Source organism: Lissotriton helveticus, chromosome 5_1, assembly GCF_964261635.1.
Source record: "Lissotriton helveticus chromosome 5_1, aLisHel1.1, whole genome shotgun sequence".
Classification (NCBI taxonomy): domain Eukaryota; kingdom Metazoa; phylum Chordata; class Amphibia; order Caudata; family Salamandridae; genus Lissotriton; species Lissotriton helveticus.
The window spans coordinates 1,725,608,266-1,725,632,325 of record NC_136065.1 but is presented as its reverse complement, the minus strand read 5'-3'; the positions used below and the strand labels follow the sequence as shown (position 1 = coordinate 1,725,632,325).

Genomic DNA, 24,060 nt, shown 5'->3' with positions numbered 1-24,060 from the left:
AAGCCATTTAGCAGTCTCACACCATGTGATTTAGCGAATCACAGGTTATATGGCCGCTAAATGGCTTGGAGATCTAGCCCCAGATTTCCCCAATAAAAATTTTTCAAAACATATGGACAAATAGAAAAAACAAGCATTGGTAATTCTTCGGTTTCACATGTGTAAAGAGCTGTTTTCACTAATCATTGTCAGGGAGAAGGAAAGAACCCCCTGACAGATAGCACGGGAGTGGGGAGGATGTGGTTCAGGGGCCAGAGCTGCTGATTCGAGCGCTGGGGATCCTGGTTCGAGTCTCGTCGGTGCTGCGCAACATCCTCTGAGAAAATTACTTATCTCTCTGAGTGATAAATTGTGATATAAATATGATGCAAGAGTAAAAGACAAAACTTTACAAAAAATAGTTCCACCAAAGTGGATGTTAACAGTATTTCAGTACCGGGAAACTGATAAGAAAAGCAGTCGAGGAACAAGCTTAGGGAAATGCTGGGAAATATACTACAGCCAATAGACCTGGATGTAAGGTAAGTGGCACACACAGAAACCAAGGAGAAGAGAGGAGCAAGAGAGGAGGTGGGAAGTAATTCTCTTTTAATTTAATATTAAAAACAATTGATTTTTCAAGCACAGAGCAACCACTGGGCAGACGAAACCTAATGAGTAAATTATCTTTTCTGATGTTTGTGTTAGGATGAGATTCTCATTCTATTTTCAGTTCCAGATTTGCCTGTTTTAACTTGAAGAACAATATGGACTGTGCATATTGTATGGAGAATGTTCTTTGTCATTTTAGGGGCAACATGTATATTGCGATCCAAGTTCTCGGTCTCTCAATTCTGGGAAGACTGCAGGAAGCATCAAGTCACTGTCATTCAGTATGTGGGAGAGATGCTGCGATACCTCTGCCATGCGCCACAGGTGAGAGCCTTAAAGTCTGCAGAATCACAAAGACTTATGTTCTCTTCATATACACAGTACCAAAAACTGGGAGGATGTGGTGTGTTGCAAACACCGAGGCAAGATTACATAAGTGAGCTCTGGTAGTGCTATTTTAAGGTACGATCAGCTACATGGTTTTAGACCGATAGTTGTTATATATAGTGGTAGAGCTCCACAACAGCATAAAAAACACAATGACACTACAACAACAGAACATGGCAAACAAACAATACACCACCACAATAAAACAATAGGAGAACACTAATCAATAAAAAGTTAAACACAGTTCAAAATATATATTTTTGGGTAGTATTTTCGTCACATCTGCATTCAATAATATCTTAGCACATTATTTATAATCCAGTACAGTAAGCATGGGATTCCTTCATGTTTCAAAATGTATAACCCTAGAGTTAGTCATAAATTAACTTTCCAGCAATACAAGCAAATTAGTTTCAATGGTACCTGGCGTAGAATAGCGATATAAGGAATGTTCACTCCTTTAGGTTTCTGCACCTATATGTGCTATAGTGCAGTCAAATGAGTTAATCAAATCCATTGATATAATAACCTTTGCTGGAGGCGAAAGGGGCTTAAGTAAGTATGGAGAAGATTTCCTGCAAATACATTGATTCATATATACATGTTACATTTGATTTCTTATTAAGGCATCCTCATTTTCCTCATGTACAAAAATACACACATCAATTTAGCCTGGTCCTAAACCAGTTCAATGTGGTTGTAGAATTAATGTAAGGATCATCATTAAAATGTAATGCTGAGATACAATCTCTGAAAAATGCATTGTTATAGTCCTCTGCTTGATGAACTAAGTCAAATAACATTATCTGCTTACGTATGCTCAGGAGCCCTGGAGGTATTAAAAAATAACACAAGTATTTATATAAGACGTTGTGAAACCTACATATTGAGCCTCTAGTGTATCTAATCTTGCCCTTTTTCCCCACTGCTAGTATGCTTTTTAATTTTTTCGTTGTGTTCTCATCTCCACTTTAGTTTTTCATTGATACTTGCAGTGTTAACTCGTCTCTATTCACTTGCCTCCAGATCCCTTCTCAAGGACTTGATGTTTCACTAAAGATCATGATTTTCGTTTTAATTTTGCCTTTCATTCAACATATGCTCAGATTATATTAAGGTCACATTGTAGGCCTGCCAGTGTTCTTGGAAGTAATTTTATATAATTGGGTTATGCTATACTTCGAACATGCAACCCCTCCCAGTATGGGTGGAAAGCCGCAACCTTCTTTGAGATCAAACAATGGGCGGTGGGGATGCATCCCTACTTCCCACTCGATCATGTGGAAATTGACCTCCCAATTTGTTCTTTTCTGTATGATCATAGGTACTGGCTAGAATATTACTGGACCAACTTGAAAAATATGCAGATGAGAATAATATCCTATTCCCTACCCAGTATGGATTTAGACCGGATATTGGAACAGATGATCAATATTTAAAGCTTCATTTAATAATGTGTAAATATGTACTCGCCAAAGAAGGATGTCTCTACTTGGCGTTTATGGATCTGAGTACCGCATTTGACAAAGTTATAAGATCAAAATTATGTAATAAGGGTGTTAACCCATGTATTGTGCATCTTCTTGCCCAGATGCACACCGATGTTGAGGGCTGCATTATATTGTGGCCAGGCGGGGAGAGCCAAAAAAGGGGTTAGACAGGGAGGCATTTTGGAACCATTTCTTTTATATCATTGATCTTGATGACCAACTGTTGTCTGCTGCAGCTGATTCACCTATGGCAGGAAATCGCCTGATACCCACCCTTATGTACACAGATGACCACGTCTGTATGGCCAGAATGGGCCTGGTACTCCAAAAACTCCTAGCCACTTTTGTAAAATTTATGGCTAACGTGGGCCTAACAACAAACACATCTAAGTCAAACTCCAAGGTCTGTGGGTTAATGGGTTTTCAAGTTAGCAGGGACACACTTAATTGTGTGACCTCCTTAACCTATCTAGGGATTCCGTTTGACAATAAGATCCCCTGGGGGCACTTGAGAAGTGTGAGAGCAACCGAGTAATAACAAACCATAGCTTCTCTTTTAAAATTTGCTACTAGGTTAGGGTCTATGCCCCTTAAAGCCACCATTACAACTTATAAAGCCAGACCTGTGCCGATTGTCAGCTATGGTGTGGGGGTTTGGAGATTCACTGACAACGCCCAATTGCATATTAGCGAAAATTGATTTCTATTTAGAATATTGTCACTTTCCAATTCCGTTCCATCCATTTTAGTACATGAAGAACTAGGTCTTGACTATTTGGGGGATATATTTTGGTTGGCACCCACACTGTTATGGTGTCAGTATGGGCCAGGCCAGAAGCTGACATGACACATTAACTGGTGAACATATATTAGAGGAGACCTTCACCTAATGGCAGAAGGGATTTGTTTGTTTGCATCAGCAATGAAACATACCCACAAAACTATGGTAAAAGTTGACCTACTATAATTGATATTACGAAAGAGATGAGAGGCTGAAACTAAGAAGAAGTCTGAGCTATATTTTCAAATAAGCACAACCCCAGCCATTGAGCACTACCTGCTTAAAATTCCATGTAATCAAATGTTTTACCTTATTAGATTTAGGCTGGGAATGGCTTATTTTTTAGTGCCATATCCCTCAAGCGTATATAATAATAATGATCATCTTCCTTGTCCATGTAACTCAATAGCACAGCAGACACAACTTCATCTATTCTTTTTTGTGAGATAGATAGAGAACAAAGAACCTGCATTTTGAGATGATTACTGTGAAGTTTAAATATAACTATAAGCTAACTACATTCATTCCAAAATTTTGATACTTCGTTCGACATGTAGGTGTATGCACAAGGACTACATGGAAACCATAGTAAGCTGAGAGAGAGATGAGTGTGCTCATTCATAAAGAGAGCCTAGATCTTCTAGCTTGCTAAAAGTTTGCAAATGTCACCATGACTGAAGATTTATCAATGTTCAGGTTACTTACACAGTGAAAATACTTCTGTGTAAATTCGAAGGCATATTGGGATTGCCCAATAGTAATAGATTAGTCTTTGTAGATTTTTCTTGTTAGATATTGGGTTGCTGGTTGAGGAGGTGAAACCCTAGTTAAGCAGAAACCACAATCCATGTCAGGGTGAAGTCAGAAGAAACCCCAAAGTAACCTGTGCTTATCCCCTGGTAGCTTGGCACAGAGCAGTCACGCTTCCCTTAGAGGCAATATGTAAATTATTTGTGCAACACTTCAAATAGTTACCCAGTCACAATACATCGCAAAAGCCTCCCACACTAGATTTAGAAGGATAGCTTATTTTTTAATAAATAAAACAAGACCAAAACAACAAAAATCCAATCAGTAGAACCAGAGAGAAGTATGTTTTAAGATTGTAATAAATAAAGCACTAAAAAACACAAAGCACAAACTGTGGATAGCTTGCCATGCTGGACAGGGACACACTTACAAGTTCAGGCTACCCGTAATGAAACACAGCTGGCTACAGGGACCCAGTGAGGCCAGCTGAGCAAGACTACCATACATCCTGGTTTGCGAATCGTTGCAAAGTCCCGTGCGAGGATTCATTGCGAGCCAAAGAGATGCAACAGTTCTGAAGAGTTTTGGAATTGTGATTCAAAGGCCAGCATCATTGTGGAGAATCCAGTAACAAGGGCCTTTGATGTAAAGTCTGGTGTCGAGGATGCATGGCGCAGTTGAGGTGATGCATCGGTTCTGTTGCATCGAAAATCCCAGGGTAATCTTCTCTTTGGAAAATCTCGGAAATGTGGCACCATTACCCTGATTTCCGCTAAAGGTCAAAGGATCTTTGCCACTGTTTATGACCAGAGAGCTTCTACACAAACACGAGCAATTCATAAAATGCAAATAAACCTTTTAGCCCATAATGAGAGTTATGAGTAGTTTTAAAGGGATTTATTTTCCAATCATAATAAAAAAATCTCTGACTCTTCATTCAGTAGTCAAGTATCAATCAGGTTACAGAATTGATAACAGAAAAATTCAGTTAGCACAAAGCATCATAATTTGCAAACAGCGCGTTCAATAAAGGAAAACATTTCTATTTTAAGACAATGGGGCTCAAATGATGTCAGTCAGAACTCCTGAAAAGTTCCAGAAGCAAGAGTGAGTTAGCATTTAAGCTGTTTCAGTCATTAATAATTGCAGAATCTCCCATGAAAGGAAACAAAGCATAGAGCAAATAAGCCTTGGCAAAGCCAATTAGTCAAAGCACAAATCAGAATGGAGCTAAACCTACGTTTAATCAGCCTACGTCTGCTCTCCGTTCTCCTCTCCATCAAGGTCTGCCCTCTCCTTCACTACATCTGCAAATCACTCCTCCCCTCCTCCCTTCATTTCTGCGTCAGAGTCTTAAACTCCTCTGCAGCCTCGCGTCTCTAAATCTCTCTCCGTGTGTCTCTCTCAAAGGTCTCCGAAAGTCTTCCTGCCTGTGTTCTGGAAGCTGTCCCCTCTCCTCTCTCTTCTCCCTCCTCTCTCTGAAACTCCTAACTAGGAACGCGTTTATCAAATAATAATGTTACAAAGCCTATAGCGTGACTTTCTCTTCCTCCAACTGGAATCCAGCATTCTCCAAAAGGATGCCACCACCCATCTGAAGTTTTCATACGTCATCTCTCAGACAGGCAAAGATGCTTCCCACTGTGCATCTTATTTAATACAATTTCATCTCCTGACCTTCCTTTTAAAAAGAAATTTTATTTCTAACTACACACATAACATGAGCTGCAAAAGAACCTTTTTTTAGTTAAGCAAGAAACATTAAACTTGGTAATGCACTTTTAAAATACATGTTTTTCTGTTCCTCACTAAAGCAAAGAATTAAATGAGGCTTTGTTCAACATTTCCAGCAACTACAAAGATAAAGCTCAGACCGAGGTCACGGCTGTAAATTATGGCACTGTTCTCTTCACACAGAGAGAAAAAGATTCCTTTGCTTATCTTGAAGGCCAAAAGAAACTCCCAGAAGAAGAGATGAATTACAGATGGTTCTGTTTCTACCTTTTAAAATCTTGTGAAATTTTAAATACCAGTTATTTCTACTAGTGCACAGTTTAACACTTTAACAAGTTAGAAACACATTTTCAGTGTGAGAACAATATCTAACTAAACACATTTAAATCAAACTATGAAGTACTTGCACATGGTTTACATAAATTGCTAAATGAAAGTGTCTGGCTAAAGCCTGTGAATTTCAGAGCTCATGTTTTCACTTTGTGGCACAGAAATCTGCGTGTCATTTTCCAAATGCAGTTTTTCATTTCTGAAGCAAAGGCAGGTTTTCCATTAGTAAAGAAAGCACAGGTTTAGGCTCTTTCAGTACTCCCTCTGATGATTTAAAATCATCACAACTCTGTGGATTTGTAATCATCACATCAAGTTCATTTCACACATGAGATCAATCAGATCATATGTTGCCAAACTCAAAAGTTCAGTGCAGAGTTCTGTTAGTAGCTTCTTAGAACAGTTAGTTTTCAGCATTTCAAATTTCTAAACAGACAAACCATAAACCTACTCCGTGTTCTTCTAAGAATGGTATCCCTCACTCTTCTTGTAGCTTTTTCTCAGACCTAGGTTAGACTTCTGTAAAATAATTAACCAAAATTATAAAGAATAACAGAACATTTATTTTGTTTTTTCATCAATCATTGTTTTCTTTTCAGCTTTTGACAGTTCTCAGTCATTGTTTCAGCTTTGCTCAGTTCTCTTTTTGTCTCAAGCTTGTAATCAGGGTGGCTTATACAGTTCAAATCCTGCATCACACAGTTCATCCTTTGTGACGTTCAGTGCTTTGTCTATGCAATATGACCATTCAGGTGCTGAATATCTCTGACAGTGCACCATCAATCTTTTGGACTTTCTTAATCCAAGCCTTCCACCATCGCCTTCACTTTGTTCTGTTTCAGACTTTTCAGCTATGAGTATAAATGTTATTTTCAGGGGACAACTACAGACTTTTTGTGTTCCCCTTTAGCCTGCTTTCTTCAACTCCCACTTGTGGGCCCACAGCACTAGTACTTTCATCAGAGGCTGGACCTGGCTCTTTCACCACTCGGATACCAGTTTCATCTGAGCCAATTTCCAGTTCTTGCTTTTCTAGTCCCACCTCGGTTTGCTTTAGTGCTGCCTCAGACTCAGTGAGTTTTCCTACAACGTGACTGACCCTCTCCCATTCCCTCTAGACCACTGCTGGCATCTCTTCTGGAAGAGGAGCTGTTTCATCAAGGGGACCCAGGACTCTATGAGCATGGAAAACATGCACCCAGTTCGGAAGGCCACCACACTTCACAGCAATCGTAACCAGGATCACTTGGAACAGTCTTTTCCATCTTGGTTTCAACCAAGTCTTACGAATGTCATTCTCGAGCACAACATCTTCTCTCAGATCGAGGTTGTCACACCTTTCACTATGCAGATCTTGTGTAGCAGCTGCAACTTGGTGAGAGACTGTATGCGCCACATCAGCCAATCCGTCACAGCAATTGCTCATCTTCTCATCTGCATTTGTCACAAGTGCTTTTACAGGTACATCATCAAGCCTTTCCAGTGATGTTGAGACACAGTCCTTTGCAAAGCGAGACTCTATGATGTTGCTCGATTATGCTTGAAACTTTAAGGTCGATAGCTACAGTGCAATACTTGTTCAGTCTGTAGTTCTGCACACCTCAATTTCGGGACATCATTGATAGAGTGGGTCTTTTGATCTGATTTCCGAGAAAATGCCAATCTATACCTGGAGATCGATTTTTGCAAAAACACATTTGCTACCATGTGGTTTTCAACTCTTCTGGTTGTGTATGAATTAGGCACTTTGATTACAGTGTCCTTTTGCATTCTTTTGAAGGGACCTTTTGCTCTCCTTATGTGACTCAATGTAGCATGTGTTCTTTTACCCGCATTAATTGGTTGACATGTCACATCTTGATGACACTCTTCTTTTGCAAGCTTCTTAAACATTTGCTGGTATCTATATTTTCTAAAGAGACGTTTCATTGAATCCCTCTTTAAGTGTGTACATTCATGAATGTATTTGTGTCATTGGAAACGACAAACTGTCTGGCAATATTGATCTTCCATCAGCTGACATCTGGATGTCATTTGAGATTTTCTCAAAATCTGTTCTGATCCATCCTTGTTGTTCCTCCTCTGAAACAGTTTCTTCAACTCTTCACAAGTGTTCAATATTGACATCAACATTGAATAGACAGTGTCCTTCTCAGATCCACATGTGAAATTTCCCTTAAATGTGTAAGCTAGCGGGACACTCTATTGGGCAACCGAATTAGCATCTATCTTTTCCATTACAGTTGGCACTCCCATTTGGGCAGTTAGATTGCATGCTATGTTAAGGGCATTCAATGTTGTATCTTGTTCTGAGGTAACTTCTTGTAAACATTGGCTTGGCCATCTACAAAATAGACATGATCGTGCTCAATCAGGGGCTCATCATTAGTGCCTAACCTTGGCTTCATGCATTGATACATAACACTTAGGCATTCAGGTTCAACTTCATCACAAACATTTTCCTTTACTAGCAGTTCGCTCAATACATTTGAATTTTGACATGTTTCAATCTCAAGGTTTTAAAGTAACAATTCCACAAAGCAAGAACCCATTTCAGATACTGGACATTCCATCATTATTTTCTTACTCGTTTCGTGACTGGCATCAACCACAGCTACTAAGTTAAGACGATGGAGGTCAAAGGTCATTGGGAAACACATCACAGACTTTTGAACATATTCATGTTTTTGATCAGGCACTGAGAGAGCGCAGCCCTCCCTTTCACTGCAAATTGGTGTGTGTTGTTTCAAATAAACTTGCATCCCTAGTGCCGGGGCACACCACATTTTCTCATTCCACTCTAGCCATGCTTTCGGGCAATCGTTGTCCAACGGAAGCAGCTCAGACACAAAGTCAAAGATTCTTTATTTGGTTAAAATTTAAAACCATCAAAGCACAAATCACATCACAACTACCTATTATGTATTATACATTATAATTACGACAGATGTTAAGACATAAATCAAATTTAAAAGACCATTTGCCATCCATTAGTACGCCCCCCAACCAAAAACACCCTTGGCTTTCAAATAAATACATTAAAAAGTTTGTCACATACCAAAATGCATAGGTTTAAAAATCTCATTTTACATAAAAAACTTAAAAATGGAAGAAGAGAAACAGTACTATGATTGAAATCTATTTCTTCGCCTAATTGCCGCAGTGATATAACTAGCAACCCCACAGCACACAACCGAGGAACCGAGCATTTGCAAATAGGCTAATGCTGGCCTAACTTGCACAAAATTAGCCCCTCTTAACAATGGTAAAATAAAATTCCTGCGCAGTGGTACATAAAAATCACAGAAAAAAACCATGTGGAGGGTGTTTTGCTCTGAAAAATTATCACAGGGGCATGGACCCAAAGACCCCTCTTTTGAAAAGCCTTTTGGGAATGACAGCAACCAGGAGAGCATGTTATACTTGAACCTTGTTAACACAAACAAGTGATAGGGTTTATTTATGTAAGTTAAGTATGGCTGTATTTCTCTGCATAAACTCAACATAACAAACTCCTCACCGAAGGTTTTACTAATTCCGCCTCCTCCCTTGCTTACATTACCCTGTTTAGGAACTGGGACTTCAAGTCTCTAATATCCGCCTTGCCAATAGCTCTAGGTTTTAAAAATAAATCAGAACAGCCCAATAAATCCAATTGTGTCTTAATGTAGCGAATCCATGGAATATCAGATCCTCTATCTAAAGACACACAATCATGAACAATCAACTGATTCAGATTTGGTGTTGGCTGCGCCCAGATTCTTAGCCAACATAATAATGGGGCAACCACAATCTGGTATGAAATAAATCCGGCACCTAGATCCTCATGAAGATTATAAATTGGAGTGGAGGCTGGGAGCGATAACAGCTTACGGAAAAAAATCATTTTCTGTTTTCTGTATTCCACCAGTCTCCGTATAGCTTCATATGTCACTCCCATACGTAACCATCGGGAGACACTTAGCATTATAAATCTTCATGAGCGCCGGGAGTGGTTTAGAACCTATCCTTTTTGTGAATCCTAATAATGACCCAGTCACTCTGGCTAAGGTATTCTTTTTATGAGCACGCTGCATAACCCATGATCGCCTTTCGTCAAAAAGTACACTTAGATATGGGAAAGCGGGGACTTTTGTAATTTCAGTGCTCTTACAATAAAATTTAGTCTTTTTAGCCTGTCCCTTTCCGATAATCATAAAGTGTGACTTTTTGAGGTTAGTGATTAAATCTAAAGAATCCATAAAATCAATAAAACAATCTAAAAGGGATTGTAGCCCCCGCGGCGTCCTAGCCACCAAAACAGCATCATCTGCATACAATAATGCCAGAATCATTTTTGAACCTGCTCTGGGGACGTCCTTGCAGGAAGAGATCAGGGCATCACCCAATTTGTTAATGTAGAGTGTAAACAGCAGGGGTGTAAGAATGCACCCCTGTCAAACTCCTCGTTTCACTAGCCATTCCTCAGTTAGGCTTCCATTTTCATTATAGCGGACGGCCGCCGTGGTATTTTCATTGATGGCTGCAAAGAAGGAAATCAACACCGGTTCTAGCCCAATGCAATGAAGGGAAGCCCAAAGTTTTTGCATGTTTACAAGGTCGAAGGCGGTGGATAAATCCATAAAGGCTAAATGGATATCCCCCTACTTAGCGACCGTGTACTTTCCTATAACTAGGTGTAAATTAAGGCATTGTCCCATCGGGCCCTTTCCCTGCCTAAACCCACACTGCAGGTCTGATATGATGCTGTTTTTGTCTAACCAATCTGTTAGATGGGTGAGTACGGCCTTCCTCATTATCTTAGCTGCAGAGTCCAAGAGAGAGATTGGCCTATAACAGGCCTCGTCTCTTGCACCCTTTTTGAAAATTGGAATTATGACAGCTTTGGCCCAGGACTTGGGCAAGCCGACCTTAGTCGTGGCGTTAAAAACAAGTGTCAAAATTCTAGCCCATACAATGGGATTGGCCCTATAGAGGTCTGCTGGTACGCCATCTGGGCCTGGCGCTTTGCCCTTTAATGTCGACATAATCGCCTCAATTACTTCCTCCTCTGTAAAAAGCACACTTGAAACATGGATATTATCCCCTTGTACAATTGGCAACTCCTGGCTCACATCGGTATATATGCCACTAAAATGTTCAACCCACTTTTCTGGAGGGATAAGACAATCCTTGACTGAGTTGGATGCATCGTCAAACAGTGGACTATTAACCACTCTCCAGAATCTGGAGCTGCTAGACAGGACGCTTGCTTGGCTAAGTTCCTCCCAAGCCATTTCTTTTAACTGTAGTTTTCTTATTTTAATTGCAGATGTATACACCCTTCTAGCCTGTTTGACCATATTTACATAACTTATGGGTTCCTTCAGGGCCCCTAAAAGTGCAGTGTGTGCACTAGCACATGCTAGATCAAACCAATTTTTGTATTTTTTGGGCCTTGCTTTGCAACGTAGCGTCAGATTGACCACTACCTGCTTCGTTATGCGGTCAAAAGCACCTAAGATTGTTAGTGGGTCAGAATCCAAATCTGAGCTTATAATGAAATCCTCTGGTTGCCCTCTATATACATTTTCAAGGAAATTATCAGGGGTAATTGCCTCCCATTTTAATCTCCGATCTTGACCTTTGCTAGCAATGAAGGAATTTGAAATAAATGCCAGCGATTTCCCAGTTTCAAAAGCCCGGATGTGAAAGATCAAAGTGCGGGGATTGTGGTCGCTCAAACAACTATGCACAACACAAAATGTGCCCAATAGGTCAATCAACAGGCATGAGACTAAAATGTAATCAATAATGCTTCATGTCCCTGCCCAGTATAGGTCGGGACTGGAGGCGAAGTTTCTGTTTGTTCCGGGCAGAATCAATTATAAACAGATAAAAGACTCTCTAGATAGGCCCCACATGTCGTGTGTTCAAAGTGAGTTATCCCCTGGGGTCCGTGTTCCTCTTCAATACCTTGCATACAATTGGATGGAAAAACATGAATGTTAAAATCACCAAGGATTAATAGTTGGTAAGGAGCGTCATTATTGGCCTCATAATCGTCCAAAAAGGTAGTTAGAGATATCAAGTGCTCCAAATCATCTACTCTTGTATAAGAATTATAAAAGTTCACCACTAATAGACCTGATAAGTTGTCGCCTGTAAGTTTGACAGCTAAGACATTATGTGTATGAGTCGCTATCAGCTTAGGCCTACAAAACAGTTTAAGACTAATCAATAACAAAAGTCCCCCCCTCGATCTCCCCATAGATGATGGCACAGCGTTTTTCCCAAAAGAGCAGTACCTGTCCAAATGGTATGGGTCATGTGAGTCCCAGGTTTCCTGGAGTGCAATAATGTGGTGCTTTCGAAGTAATGACTCCCAATTTGTGTCCCCCCTTTTTGAACGCAAACCAGCAATATTCCATGACAGAATTTTTACTTCAGATCCGGTTTCGAGCCACCCCAGTTGTTTCTGTTGGTGGAACAGAAACGGGATGTGTGATGTGTAAGGGGGTCACCGGTGCGTAGTCAAGCGTTGAAAAACGGGGTTTCTGATCAGCCTTTGTACTCTCTGTTAGGGGGTCCTCTATGCGTATATTACCTACTTGCAGTCAACCCTGATCATCTAAATTGGACAGGGTCTCAAATCTATTTGATACTGCAATAAACGGGATAAACTCCCCATATGATCTCAGAGGAGGCCGATAAAAGTACCCCAACGGTAAAGCAACAATGGAGGTGTCGGGGGAAAAATGATCTTGCGCTTCAAGAATCATTTGTGCCACTCTAGGACTTCAAAAGGTAACAATGACACAATCCCTCCCTATCTTTTTCTGGGATCTTCCAAGCCATACAACTCTATGCACCATCAAGATGTTATTAGCTAATGAAGGCCTAAAGCCTTTATGTGTAGCCAGCCAATCCACATTTTTATTTTTTAGCTGCGTCCAGGATTCCTGTTGGTCCGATCTTAATGAAGGGACATTGGCCAAAACTACAACAAGGGGACTTGTCGCTGGTGGAAGATCTATGACATCTTGCGCATGTTTTAACAATACATTTTCTGCTAGGTTACTTGTTGGATTTTGGCCACCCCCATGACCCGCTAATGGAGCATTCAAAGGCCCAGGGAGATTACTCGGTGTCTGCGAGTCAATAACACTTGTAGAAGGGGGTTGTATCTGCCGCTCACGCCCCTGGTAAGAAATACCAGCTAACATGGTCTGCCCCACCATTTCGGTCCTCCCAACTTGGGTTAATGGAATTAAATCACGGTTTGTTCCATTTGTGCTGTCTACAACAATGTGGGTTAAAGGTTTAGCCAGAGTCTCACCTGCTTCTAGGCCCCCTAAATGAGTGGTTAAAATACTACCACCCCCTTGGGCTTTCGATACATTTGTATAATTCTTTTCTTCTATGGTTTTTGCCAAACGGGCAACTTTCTCCTCAATTTCCCCTAACTTAGTCCAAAATGGTGCAAGAAATGTTAGTATTAACGTTTCCATCCGTTCCCAGTTTGCCTGATTGTCCCTATGTCTTGATGGTCCGTCATGTTTAAAGGATAGACCGTCCCAGATTTAAATGTCCGTGGTGATTTTTCTTTCTGGTGCTTGCCTCTCCCGTTATCTTTATTTTGGGCTCGTACTGCTAAACTGCCCCTTGTTCGCTTTGCCAATGGTTCCCCCACTCCACCTACGACCCCAGTACTATCTCTAGAAGGTCTCTTTGGCCTAGTTACCCGATAATCTCAGGCTTCTCCTTTTTTAGTATAGGACTTGGTCGCAGCATAGGATGTGATTGGAGCCATGGGAGGGTCGAGAATCTGTGGGGTGATAGGGACCACCGTGAGTCCGTGTGCAGTGTCATGTACAGACATATCCAACGAAATAGTACACTCCGGACCCAATTCCAGAGGTATGCTCTGGGATGTCTCAACCGTGCCCCCCTGTGAATATTCAGATGGATCTATGTTTGAGTGGCTAACTGAAATTGCAGCTACCGCGGGTGACTTAGCCACACTTATTGCTCCCAGAGATGATCTTTTTTGTACCGCATAAGCTCCCAGTGAAAGCCTTTTTTCCGTGAGCTGTTTCTCGTGCTGAAGTACCGATTCAGCCCTATTCAAAAAGGCATCCAATGTACCTGCCACCCCACTCCCAACTTTCTGGCCCCCAAGCTTCCTTTTTGTGGCCATACCCCCCTCCTGTGGGCTTTCACCGCCCCGCCTCAAAGTCGGAAGCTTGTCCTCTAACAATTTGCCAACAATTAGTCCAAAGTCACAAACAGAAGTTCCACGTACTTGTAGTCCAGGTGCAGATGTTAAAGGTATGGCCCAGCCCAGCCTCCTCCTGGCTATGTTATGTTATGTTATGTTATGCACATTTGTATTGCGCACAGCTGCCCCAGCTAGGGGGCGTCCTGGCGCATGGCAGGGAATGTGCAACAGTTACCGGAAACACAACAAAGAAACAGAGGGAATTAAAAAAGGAAAGTTTTCAAAGCTTTGCGGAAAGCCAAAAGATCATCTAAAAGCCGCAGGTCCGCTGGGAGGGAGTTCCAAAGCTCAGCCGCCCTGACCCGGAAAGAACGGCCACCGACCCGACACAGCCTGTATCGAGGGATCACAGCGAGGGCTTGACCTCCGGATCTCAAAGAGCGGGAAGGAACATACCACGACAGAAGATCTGCAAGAATTGGCTTGCCTACTCCCCTCAAGATCTTAAACGCCAAACACAACACCTTAAACTGGATGCGTGATTTGATGGGGAGCCTTGGACGGGCCCGCCCTTGGCCCGCGCGCGTCCTGCACTGCGGGAGTCTCTGTGTCCTTTTGAGCGCCGCCCGGCGCTTGGAAGTGACGCCTCAGGCGAGCGCCCACTGGTGATGCTGGGACTTGTAGTTCAGGACCGCCCACGTTGCCACCAGCGGGACGGTCTCGGGAAGAAAACAGCAGGGCTGATGCGGCGTCCGATGAAGAATGTGTCCTCTGTTTGGAACCCCCGTTAAGGCAGCAGGTGGGTCGATAGTTTCAATCCCTGTGTGTCAGCCTCAATAAAGGCTTAGCCACTCGGGAAGGTTTGGTGTCGACTGTCTACAGTAGCCAACCATTCCCAAAAGCATTCTGACTTCATTCTGAATTCGAAGTGGATTCATCTGAAGAATTGCTTCCACTCTTTCTGGCGAAACCTTTCTAGATCCTTTTTCAATTATGTGTCTTAGATATTGATCTCCTCTTTGGCAATACTTCTGACTATCCTCATTATAAACCTGACAAAAATCAATAATGGTAAGCGATTCTTCAGTACATGCAATTTGAAAAGGTTTACTGGCTGGATTTGGTTCCACAGGAAAACACAGAACAACTATGCTGCTAATCTTCTGCACTATTCTGTACTTCTCATTGGGTTTCTGTAAACCTGTGATCAGAGAGTTACATGAACTTCCAATCGATTCCTCCAAAAGTCCCTCGCTCAGTTTATCTTTAATTAAGGGTGAAATTCCTGCAACTATCTCTCGTGTTGAATTGTATGATAGTTTTGCTGTATACATGGCATCTGATTCTAATTTGACTAAGATTCGATCTTCACTTTTTATTAATTCATCATCTTTCGTTGTGAACTCCCATAATACTGGGTTTACTGCTCCTTCCAAATCAGAGGGTACTTTTTCAACTGTCATTTCTGAAACCAATCGTACTGCTGTCTCTTTTAGGGCCATTCTAAACCATACATCCTCATCATATTCAATATCATCCAGTGTACAGTAAATCGTGCAGTTTAACTTGCACCATGAATGCCTTCCTAGCAGGTCTACATTGTTTGAATCACAAAGAACAATTTGATAACTTTCCTTAAATTAACCTAATTTTGCTAAAACCTGCTCTAAAACTGAGTTTGCAATCTGTCTGTTTAGAACTCCTACAACTTGGGCCTTTTTCCCTAAGTAAGGTAGGTCTGGAACTTCCACTGTTTTCACAATGGATCTTGTGATATCAGAAATGTTGGGGCCAAAACTGTCACTTTTAAATACTGCAGACTATTGAAATGTTACAATTGGGGGTGGGGTCGCACACTACTCACACACCAGCGGTATCGCCCCTAAGGACTGTGGTCAATGTAGTTACGTGTTCCGCGATGCATCTTCTTTCGATTATCTGCTATCTTCGCTATCTTTGCCATCCCTGGACACGTGTTTCGGGGTATCACCCCTCGTCAACAGGGATAGGCCGCATTCTGGGGTTGCCGGTGGCTGCCAAATATCTGCCAGGTTTAGTACCACTCAGGCGCGCAGGTGCGGGGTCCCAGGCTCGTCAGCCAACTGCTCGAGGGAGCTTTAACATTACAATTGGGGGTGGGGTCGCAAACTACTCACACACCAGCGGTATCGCCCCTAAGGACTGTGGTCAATGTAGTTACGTGTTCCGCGATGCATCTTCTTTCGATTATCTGCTATCTTCGCTATCTTCGCCATCCCTGGACACGTGTTTCGGGGTATCACCCCTCGTCAGCAGGGATAGGCCGCATTCTATGGTTGCCGGTGGCTGCCAAATATCTGCCAGGTTTAGTACCACTCAGGCGCCCAGGTGCGGGGTCCCAGGCTTGTCAGCCAACTGCTCGAGGGAGCTTTACCATTACAATTGGGGGTGGGGTCGCACACTACTCACACACCAGCGGTATCGCCCCTCAGGACTGTGGTCAATGTAGTTACGTGTTCTGCGATGCATCTTCTTTCGATTATCTGCTATCTTCGCAATCTTCGCCATCCCTGGACACGTGTTTCGGGGTATCACCCCTCGTCAGCAGGGCTAGGCCGCATTCTGGGGTTGCCGGTTGCTGCCAAATATCTGCCAGGGTTAGTACCACTCAGGCGCGCAGGTGCTGGGTCCCAGGCTCGTCAGCCAACTGCTCGAGGGAGCTTTAACATTACAATTGGGGGTGGGGTCGCACACTACTCACACACCAGCTGTATCGCCCCTAAGGACTGTGGTCAATGTAGTTACGTGTTCCGCGATGCATCTTCTTTCCATTATCTGCTATCTTCGCTATCTTCGCCATCCCTGGACACGTGTTTCGGGGTATCACCCCTTGTCAGCAGGGATAGGCCGCATTCTGGGGTTGCCGATAGCTGCCAAATATCTGCCAGGTTTAGTACCACTCAGGCGCGCAGGTGCGGGGTCCCAGGCTCGTCAGCCAACTGCTCGAGGGAGCTTTAACATTACAATTGGGGGTGGGGTCGCACACTACCCACACACCAGCGGTATCGAAACATGTGTCCAGGATGGCGAAGACAGCGAAGATAGCAGAGAATCAAAAGAAGATGCATCGCAGAACACGTAACTACATTTACCATAGTCCTTAGGGGCGATACCGCTGGTGTGTGAGTAGTGTGCGACCCCACCCCCAATTGACTATTGAAATGTGTTCTGATTTTAGTTCTGAAAAGAATTAAAATTAGCTTTGGACAAGTTAATCTGAGGGTTTACCTTATTTTGTGGGACTTTCTGGGCTTGTAGAACTTGTGTCATTGGTACCTGTTTCCGAATTGACATTTGATTTTGCTGAACTGGCATCATTTGCATCTGCATTGTTCCGTGTAATTGTGCACTTCCATTTAGTGCATCAGGTTTAAGTCTACATTTCCTCTTCCAATGCTCAAATCTGATACAAAAATGGCAAAAGGTCACTTTCTTCAGCATTGCGACATCCATACTCAAATTTGGACCAACCAAAACTCCTCTATCTCAGTCCTGTAAAACACCAAATCCTCCTTCACCCCTTGTATCTTACCTTCATCCTTCGCAATCCCATCTATCAACTTTCTTTGCCAACCAACCACTCTTTGCCTAATGTTCACACTGATCTGACCAAAGATCATTAATCCAATAACAAATTGAGACACAAAGAATCTAATACCACTAATATCAGTACACTTTCTCTTACTGTGATGTTGAAAATCCTGACACACTCTTTCACGAAATACATGAACAGATGCTTTTAGTTCTTGTGAAGTTCTCTTGATCTTTACCCAATTAAGATCTTTTGGTGATACTCTGCCCTTCTGAAAAGTAATCATTGCTTAATTTTTCTCCATAACAACAGAAAATGGTACATTAGTGCAAGACTCTCTCATTGTCTCCTCACTAGGCCCTTGCACAAAAGCTTTACATTCAGACCACAATTCAATTGGCTCGTCAAAGAACATTTTGAAATCAATCCACAACACATTTAAAATTTCAACAAATCCACAAACTTGTGTTGTACGCATAGGTTTGTCTCTGAACTTTCAAATTTGTTCACAAATGCTGCAAGTTCACCTTTGTTCTTTGGTACATGAACATGCACTTCTCCCACTATTTCTCTCAATAGATAAGTTGAAGCTTCACCCTCAACCTGTTCATTGTTTTCCTCAACTAGGTCTGGTGTTTTTTTTCTTCTCCCATTTCCTTGCTAGGTCTGGTGTATTCTTTTTCTTTTCATGTTTCCTTGCCCACTTGTCTCCTAATTTCTCAAAACCCTTCTATTCACAAATGTATTTCACCAATTCTGTAATGTGTAATTGCATTCATGAAGAACGCATTGTCTTAATTGCTTCATCATCCATCTGTACCCCGAAGCTTTTCTGAAATTGAAAACTTCCTGAAGCATCAATTTTATCTTTTCGGGCCAAATCAGTCAGTCTGTCACGTATAGTTTCTGCACATTTTGTAATTTCCCTACTCAGGTAAATTAAGTCTTTTTCCTGATACTGGTTCAAATTCCCAAGATCTAAACCTACCCTGATAAATTTCATTTTTAAATATGAATCATTAAGTGGTCTCACTTTTTCGGGTTCTGGGTCAATTTGTTCCATCATGTTCTCTATCCTTTTAATCCCTGCTGCTTCCTCAAACGTGGTCGAAAATTCCCGTCTTCAAACAACTTCATTTCTCCGATTGCTATTAATGCTGTAAAGGTACATTTTTCTCTATCTTTCAATGCTTGAACTGTCTAGGGCAGTTTCTGTTACATAATCTGTGAATTTTGAGATGTCGAAATAAACCCTGACACTCCTTCTACAATTCTTTGAGCTTCTTGGGTTGGGACCTTAATAATTTGGGCAGTCAAAATTTGTCTACCCATTGTTTGTGCAGCTACAGTTTGTAATATTTGTACCGATTCAGTCACATTGGAGTATTAACACCTGGTGGTATCACTATCGGTATTGAATCAACAGGTGATGGGGCAATCTAGAACGTCTGTAGAGTTCCCCCAATCTGCATTTCTTTTGGTTCAACAGAAGCAGTTGCTACTGTTGTATTTGCTGGTACACTATTATTAGAATTTGTACTGGAGACCACATAAGGTGGAGGACGAAAGGATACCACATAAGGTGGATGACACTCAGTTAACAATGCATCCAATATTCCATCCCCTAAATCACTATTGGTTTGGGGCTTTTTGTCATCTATATTCACCTTCTCCTGTATCTGATTACTTACCCTTTCGTCCTCTCTTTCTTTATCTCTTGCCATATTTTCCCACAAGCTTAAGTCTTCAAATTGTGCAGCTCTAGATGATGACTTTTTTTCACATAACATTTCTCTTAATCTGTCAATAATTTGCAGTTCAAAAGTACCATATTTTGGAAAACTCAAAGGACTCTTTTTCTCAGTAACTCTGCACCATTGGCGAATCCACAAACATGAAAACAATCCCAAATTCGTTAACATAAAATGTGCAGGTGTTCCATCAGATGGGGTCTTGTCACTGACCCACATCGAATTTGTTGATTTACCTCTCAGAAGTGTCTTAAAACCTTTAAGCAATTTCATTTCTGCAATAATTCAATCAAATCTTTTGATTCAATTCCGTAGATGTCAAATTTTTCCTTCCAATCCTGTTACAGTTAAAATTTTTGAAGACTTTTGACCAATCTCAATGCAGTAATCACACAACAAACATGTCCATGCACTTCTCACTCATACAGCAAGTAACTGTCTGTCCACCAAATGACCGGACAGTCACATCTCTGACTGTCTGTCCCTGAAACTATGGGACAGTTTCACAAGTAATTGTCTACCTCAATCTGGCAACTGTATGTCCGCAAAACAACCTGACAGTCACCTCAACCGTCTGCCCATGAACAGCGGGACGATCACATAACTAGTCGATCGGATCCAATCACTCAAAATCATCTACACACAGTGACCCACGACCTGCGTCAGCCACTCGTATTGCTGTGGTCCGCCCTTGTGTACTAGCTTCCCACACAATGCTATCAAGCTCTCTCATACACATGTCCCTATCACCTGTGGCTTCATTGATAGCTCTTCATGACTCCCACAATCAATGGTCGACAGTTACGGCTCTGGGTGTCTTTTACACTACAATCTTAGGCTACTCATCAAGCCTGACATCAAAAATCACATGGACCGCACACGCTCACAGTCCGAAACCACAATCACTCAACTCTCATTCCAACTCCACAAGACATCACACAATCAAATCATCACCACAATTTAACACATTCCATGCAATTACGGCAACCACCGTTACCGCAACTGGAATTACCGCATAGCACAATCTAATTCAATGCAATTACCGTATATGCTATTACCGCCTACCATGATCTAATCCAAAGCAATTACCGCAATCAAAATTTACCACAATCAGAAATAACCGCAAATCAAATGCGCTGCTCCCTATTAATACCCACACCTTCTTCAGTAACCACCTTCTTGGACCGCATTCTAATACCGCTTTGCCAATCTTTAAGTTCTGGGCCTTGGAATCAGGACTTTTTGGAGCTTGGGCCTTATTCTAACTTGGGCAATTTTTTGTAGCCCCTTCTGTTGTGTAGTTTCTATATTCCCAATAGGCTCTGCGCATTGGAATAATACATCCTATAGATTTGATGTACGACTTAGGTCAGTAGGTCTCTATTGAATATACTAAACTTAATTGTGAGTGCCAGCTAGCTCAGAGGTCACTAGAAACGTTCTCGACTTCACAAGAAGGGATTAGTTTTTGACAACCGCATAAACATGACAACTTTGTTTCCCTAGGACTGGAATAACTATCTTCAGAGTCGTGGAAACAATAGATAAGTATTTCACTCAGTCAATCATGCATGCTTAGTTTCTACAGAGTTGCAGAGAAATAGTGAGACGGGCGTTTTCAATAAAAGGTTTATTAAAGAGTCTTCTTTCTCATGCAAGAGAGGTGAACTGCTACAATCGTTATGCAGACTGCAAAGTATAATGCGTACATCAAGAATAGTATAGTATAAAATGATACTGTAATAGCATTGTATGGTTTCTAAGCCACATAAAAATACATACATAAATACACAGGCTAAATTACTCAACTGGTGCTTCTAAAATACGCCTACCCCAATGTACCTAACCTGAGTCTAGTACGAGGGAAGAAGTAAGTATGGTCTTTTGCATAGGTTTAGTTTTTTCCAAGAAACTACCAAAGGTTTCTCTAGGTTCTAATCAGCTCCATACCTTAGAATGAAAGAGGTCTGGTATCTCTGTCTCGGGACTTGATTTTCCAACACCCCGCAAGGGGAGTCAGAAACACTGGAGCTGGATTTCTCAGCAGAGGAGGTCAGCTTCCTGATCAGTGCATCAGCTGGAGAGTCGGCTTCCTTCGGCATTTGCTGTAGCAAGCTGCGTCGTGCAGGTAGGTCATCGAATTGCTCCGAATCACCGTGCTTTGCCATAGCAAGTGAAGGTATATTTATACCTTGAAGGTGTTGAGGAATGCCATGTTTGACGTAAAGTTGGGCATATGAATGTCATGAATGAACCACTGAGGAATAGTTGTTCATTGTAAAACTAGCGGAGTTCTTGGAGAAATCAATATTCAAGCAAGGGGAAGTCCCTAAAGGCTTAAGTTGGTTTTCCAAGAAATCATTGTGACGTTTGGTGAACGGATGGAACTAGCCATGCCTGTATTTGGGTAGCATGGGCTATGCCTAAATAAGGGCTTTATTTCTATGCCTATATAAGGGCAATGCGAATTGTACCTATATAAGGGCATGAATCAGGAAAATCCATTCGGAATCTAAAACGATATACAAAGCTACCAGGGCATTAACCTAAACCCTGCTCCTTCTGGTCAAGGTGAATACCCATCCTCTGCTACCATCCTGTTGCAGCTGAAATCCCATTGTAATCTCACTTTGGAAAATTTAGGAAATGTGGCACCATTAGCTCTTATAACCGTTACCCTGATTTCTGCTAACGGTCAATGGGTCTTTGCCACCATTTATGACCAGAGAGCTTCTACACAAACATGAGCAATTAATAAAATTCAAATGAACCTTTCAGCCAATAATGAGAGTTATGAGTAGTTTTGCAAAAAGGGCCATTTCCAACAGAGATAAATTTAGTTAATCCTTGTTCAGAACCCATTAGAACCCTAGTCCTCGTAAAACTAAATTTGATAACTAGGACTTGGAGTAGTTATTTATTGACAACAGTTTTGTCATAAACTAGTACTATCAATATTATCAAAAGCTGTTCCAAAATCAAAAAAGACTGCATACATTGGTTGTGTTTTGACAAGTTTTTTCTGTGGTAAACTCTAGAGTACTGATGTTTTGTAGACCCAAATAACTTGCTCAAAAACCTACTTGTTCTAGGGAAATTACTTTATTCCTACGCCCCATGTCTAAAGATACTGATGTTGTAAATATTTTTCTGACAACATCTAAACATGCAATTTGACAGAAATGTTCTGGGTACTGTTTTTGTAAAGAGAATATAATCCAAAAAAGTGGCATAAAAATGTTCCTCTGAGACCTGGGCCTTCTTTTATTCTCAGAATTGGGAGTCTATCCAGGACTTGTGCCTTGCATAGTCTTGATTTGCAAATACTTCTTTCTATATTTCTTGTGAATGGTGAGAAATGAGTGGTATGGAACTTTGTCACTCGTACTTGGTACATAATTAAGAGAGTTAACAGAAAATATATGAGGAATCAAAAATGTTTTCCGGATTGAATAGTATGATATGTGAAATCTGTGTATGACTATAATGCTATTAGTGTACAAATATGGTGAGGTTTTTTATTTACAAAGCTTGTTTTACTGTTAACCAGGCCTTCAGATCCATTACTTTATTAATACATTTTATCCTGAGCACTTAACAACTTTCTCTTCATGTTCCGTTCTACTAGGGGAAATAAAAATTGCCTATTGATTGATTCAATTAATTTCCTATAAAAATATGTTCCTAATTAAAACATGGAGAAAGTGTAAAGTTAAAGATGCAATGTTTTCCATTGAAATAGGCTTTTGCTTACATGACAGAGAAATCATTATTTCTAAGAAAAGTTCAAAGGTGGGTACTACCATTTCCTGCATCTCAAACCACTTATTAGATTTCAGAATACTAGATACTTAGTTATAGACTTTTTTAGATGTTACACTGGACCAATAACATTTTCCATTTGAGCAAATTACTAACAGTTCTCCAAATCATAAGAGCCAATCTGGCGCTTACTCAGGTGTGCTGTTGAGGGAAAGAAGCAACACATTATAATAACTTAAACGAGAAACTCACATTTCCTTTGGTTTAGCATGGTGGAATGTAATATACATGGCAAAAATACCATCAATTATCAATCTATTCCCATTGGTTCCTGATGGAATAGCACCCTTAATACTCCAGTTCAATAGTTATATGGGTAATCATTTTGGAGCCCGTGATACTAGAGGCTGCATTTTGTTCTTCATCGGCACCCTCCTCCCATACAGTTTATGAGCTGCATATGACATTTCTGCTTTCAAATCTTCAACGACTATTCAGTTATTTACAACTTAGTATTTACAAGTATCTCTGATTCCTGTCATTATTATAGCTACTAAATTGTCATCTATATTTCTGGGGGAATGTATAGAGAAGCAATTTTTGATCTATGCAATTAATTTCATACTGGTGCAATACCCATAATGCACTGACTATTTAGATAAGATGTTGAGATATCAAAAAAATGTTATTCAAATTTTGCATTCAATAGAATA

The 24,060-nt window shown here is 41.2% G+C and overlaps 1 protein-coding gene across 3 annotated transcripts in view; it reads left to right on the top strand.

Annotated features, from left to right (window-relative positions):
* Positions 1-24,060, top strand: part of LOC144755773 (long-chain fatty acid transport protein 2-like) — a 599,753-nt gene that overhangs the window by 245,903 nt on the left and 329,790 nt on the right. For all 3 annotated transcript variants that reach the window (XM_078644998.1, XM_078644997.1, XM_078644995.1), the window contains exon 4: positions 791-915. In XM_078644998.1, coding sequence (XP_078501124.1) covers positions 791-915 — 125 coding nt within the window. The remainder of the gene's footprint in view (positions 1-790; positions 916-24,060) is intronic.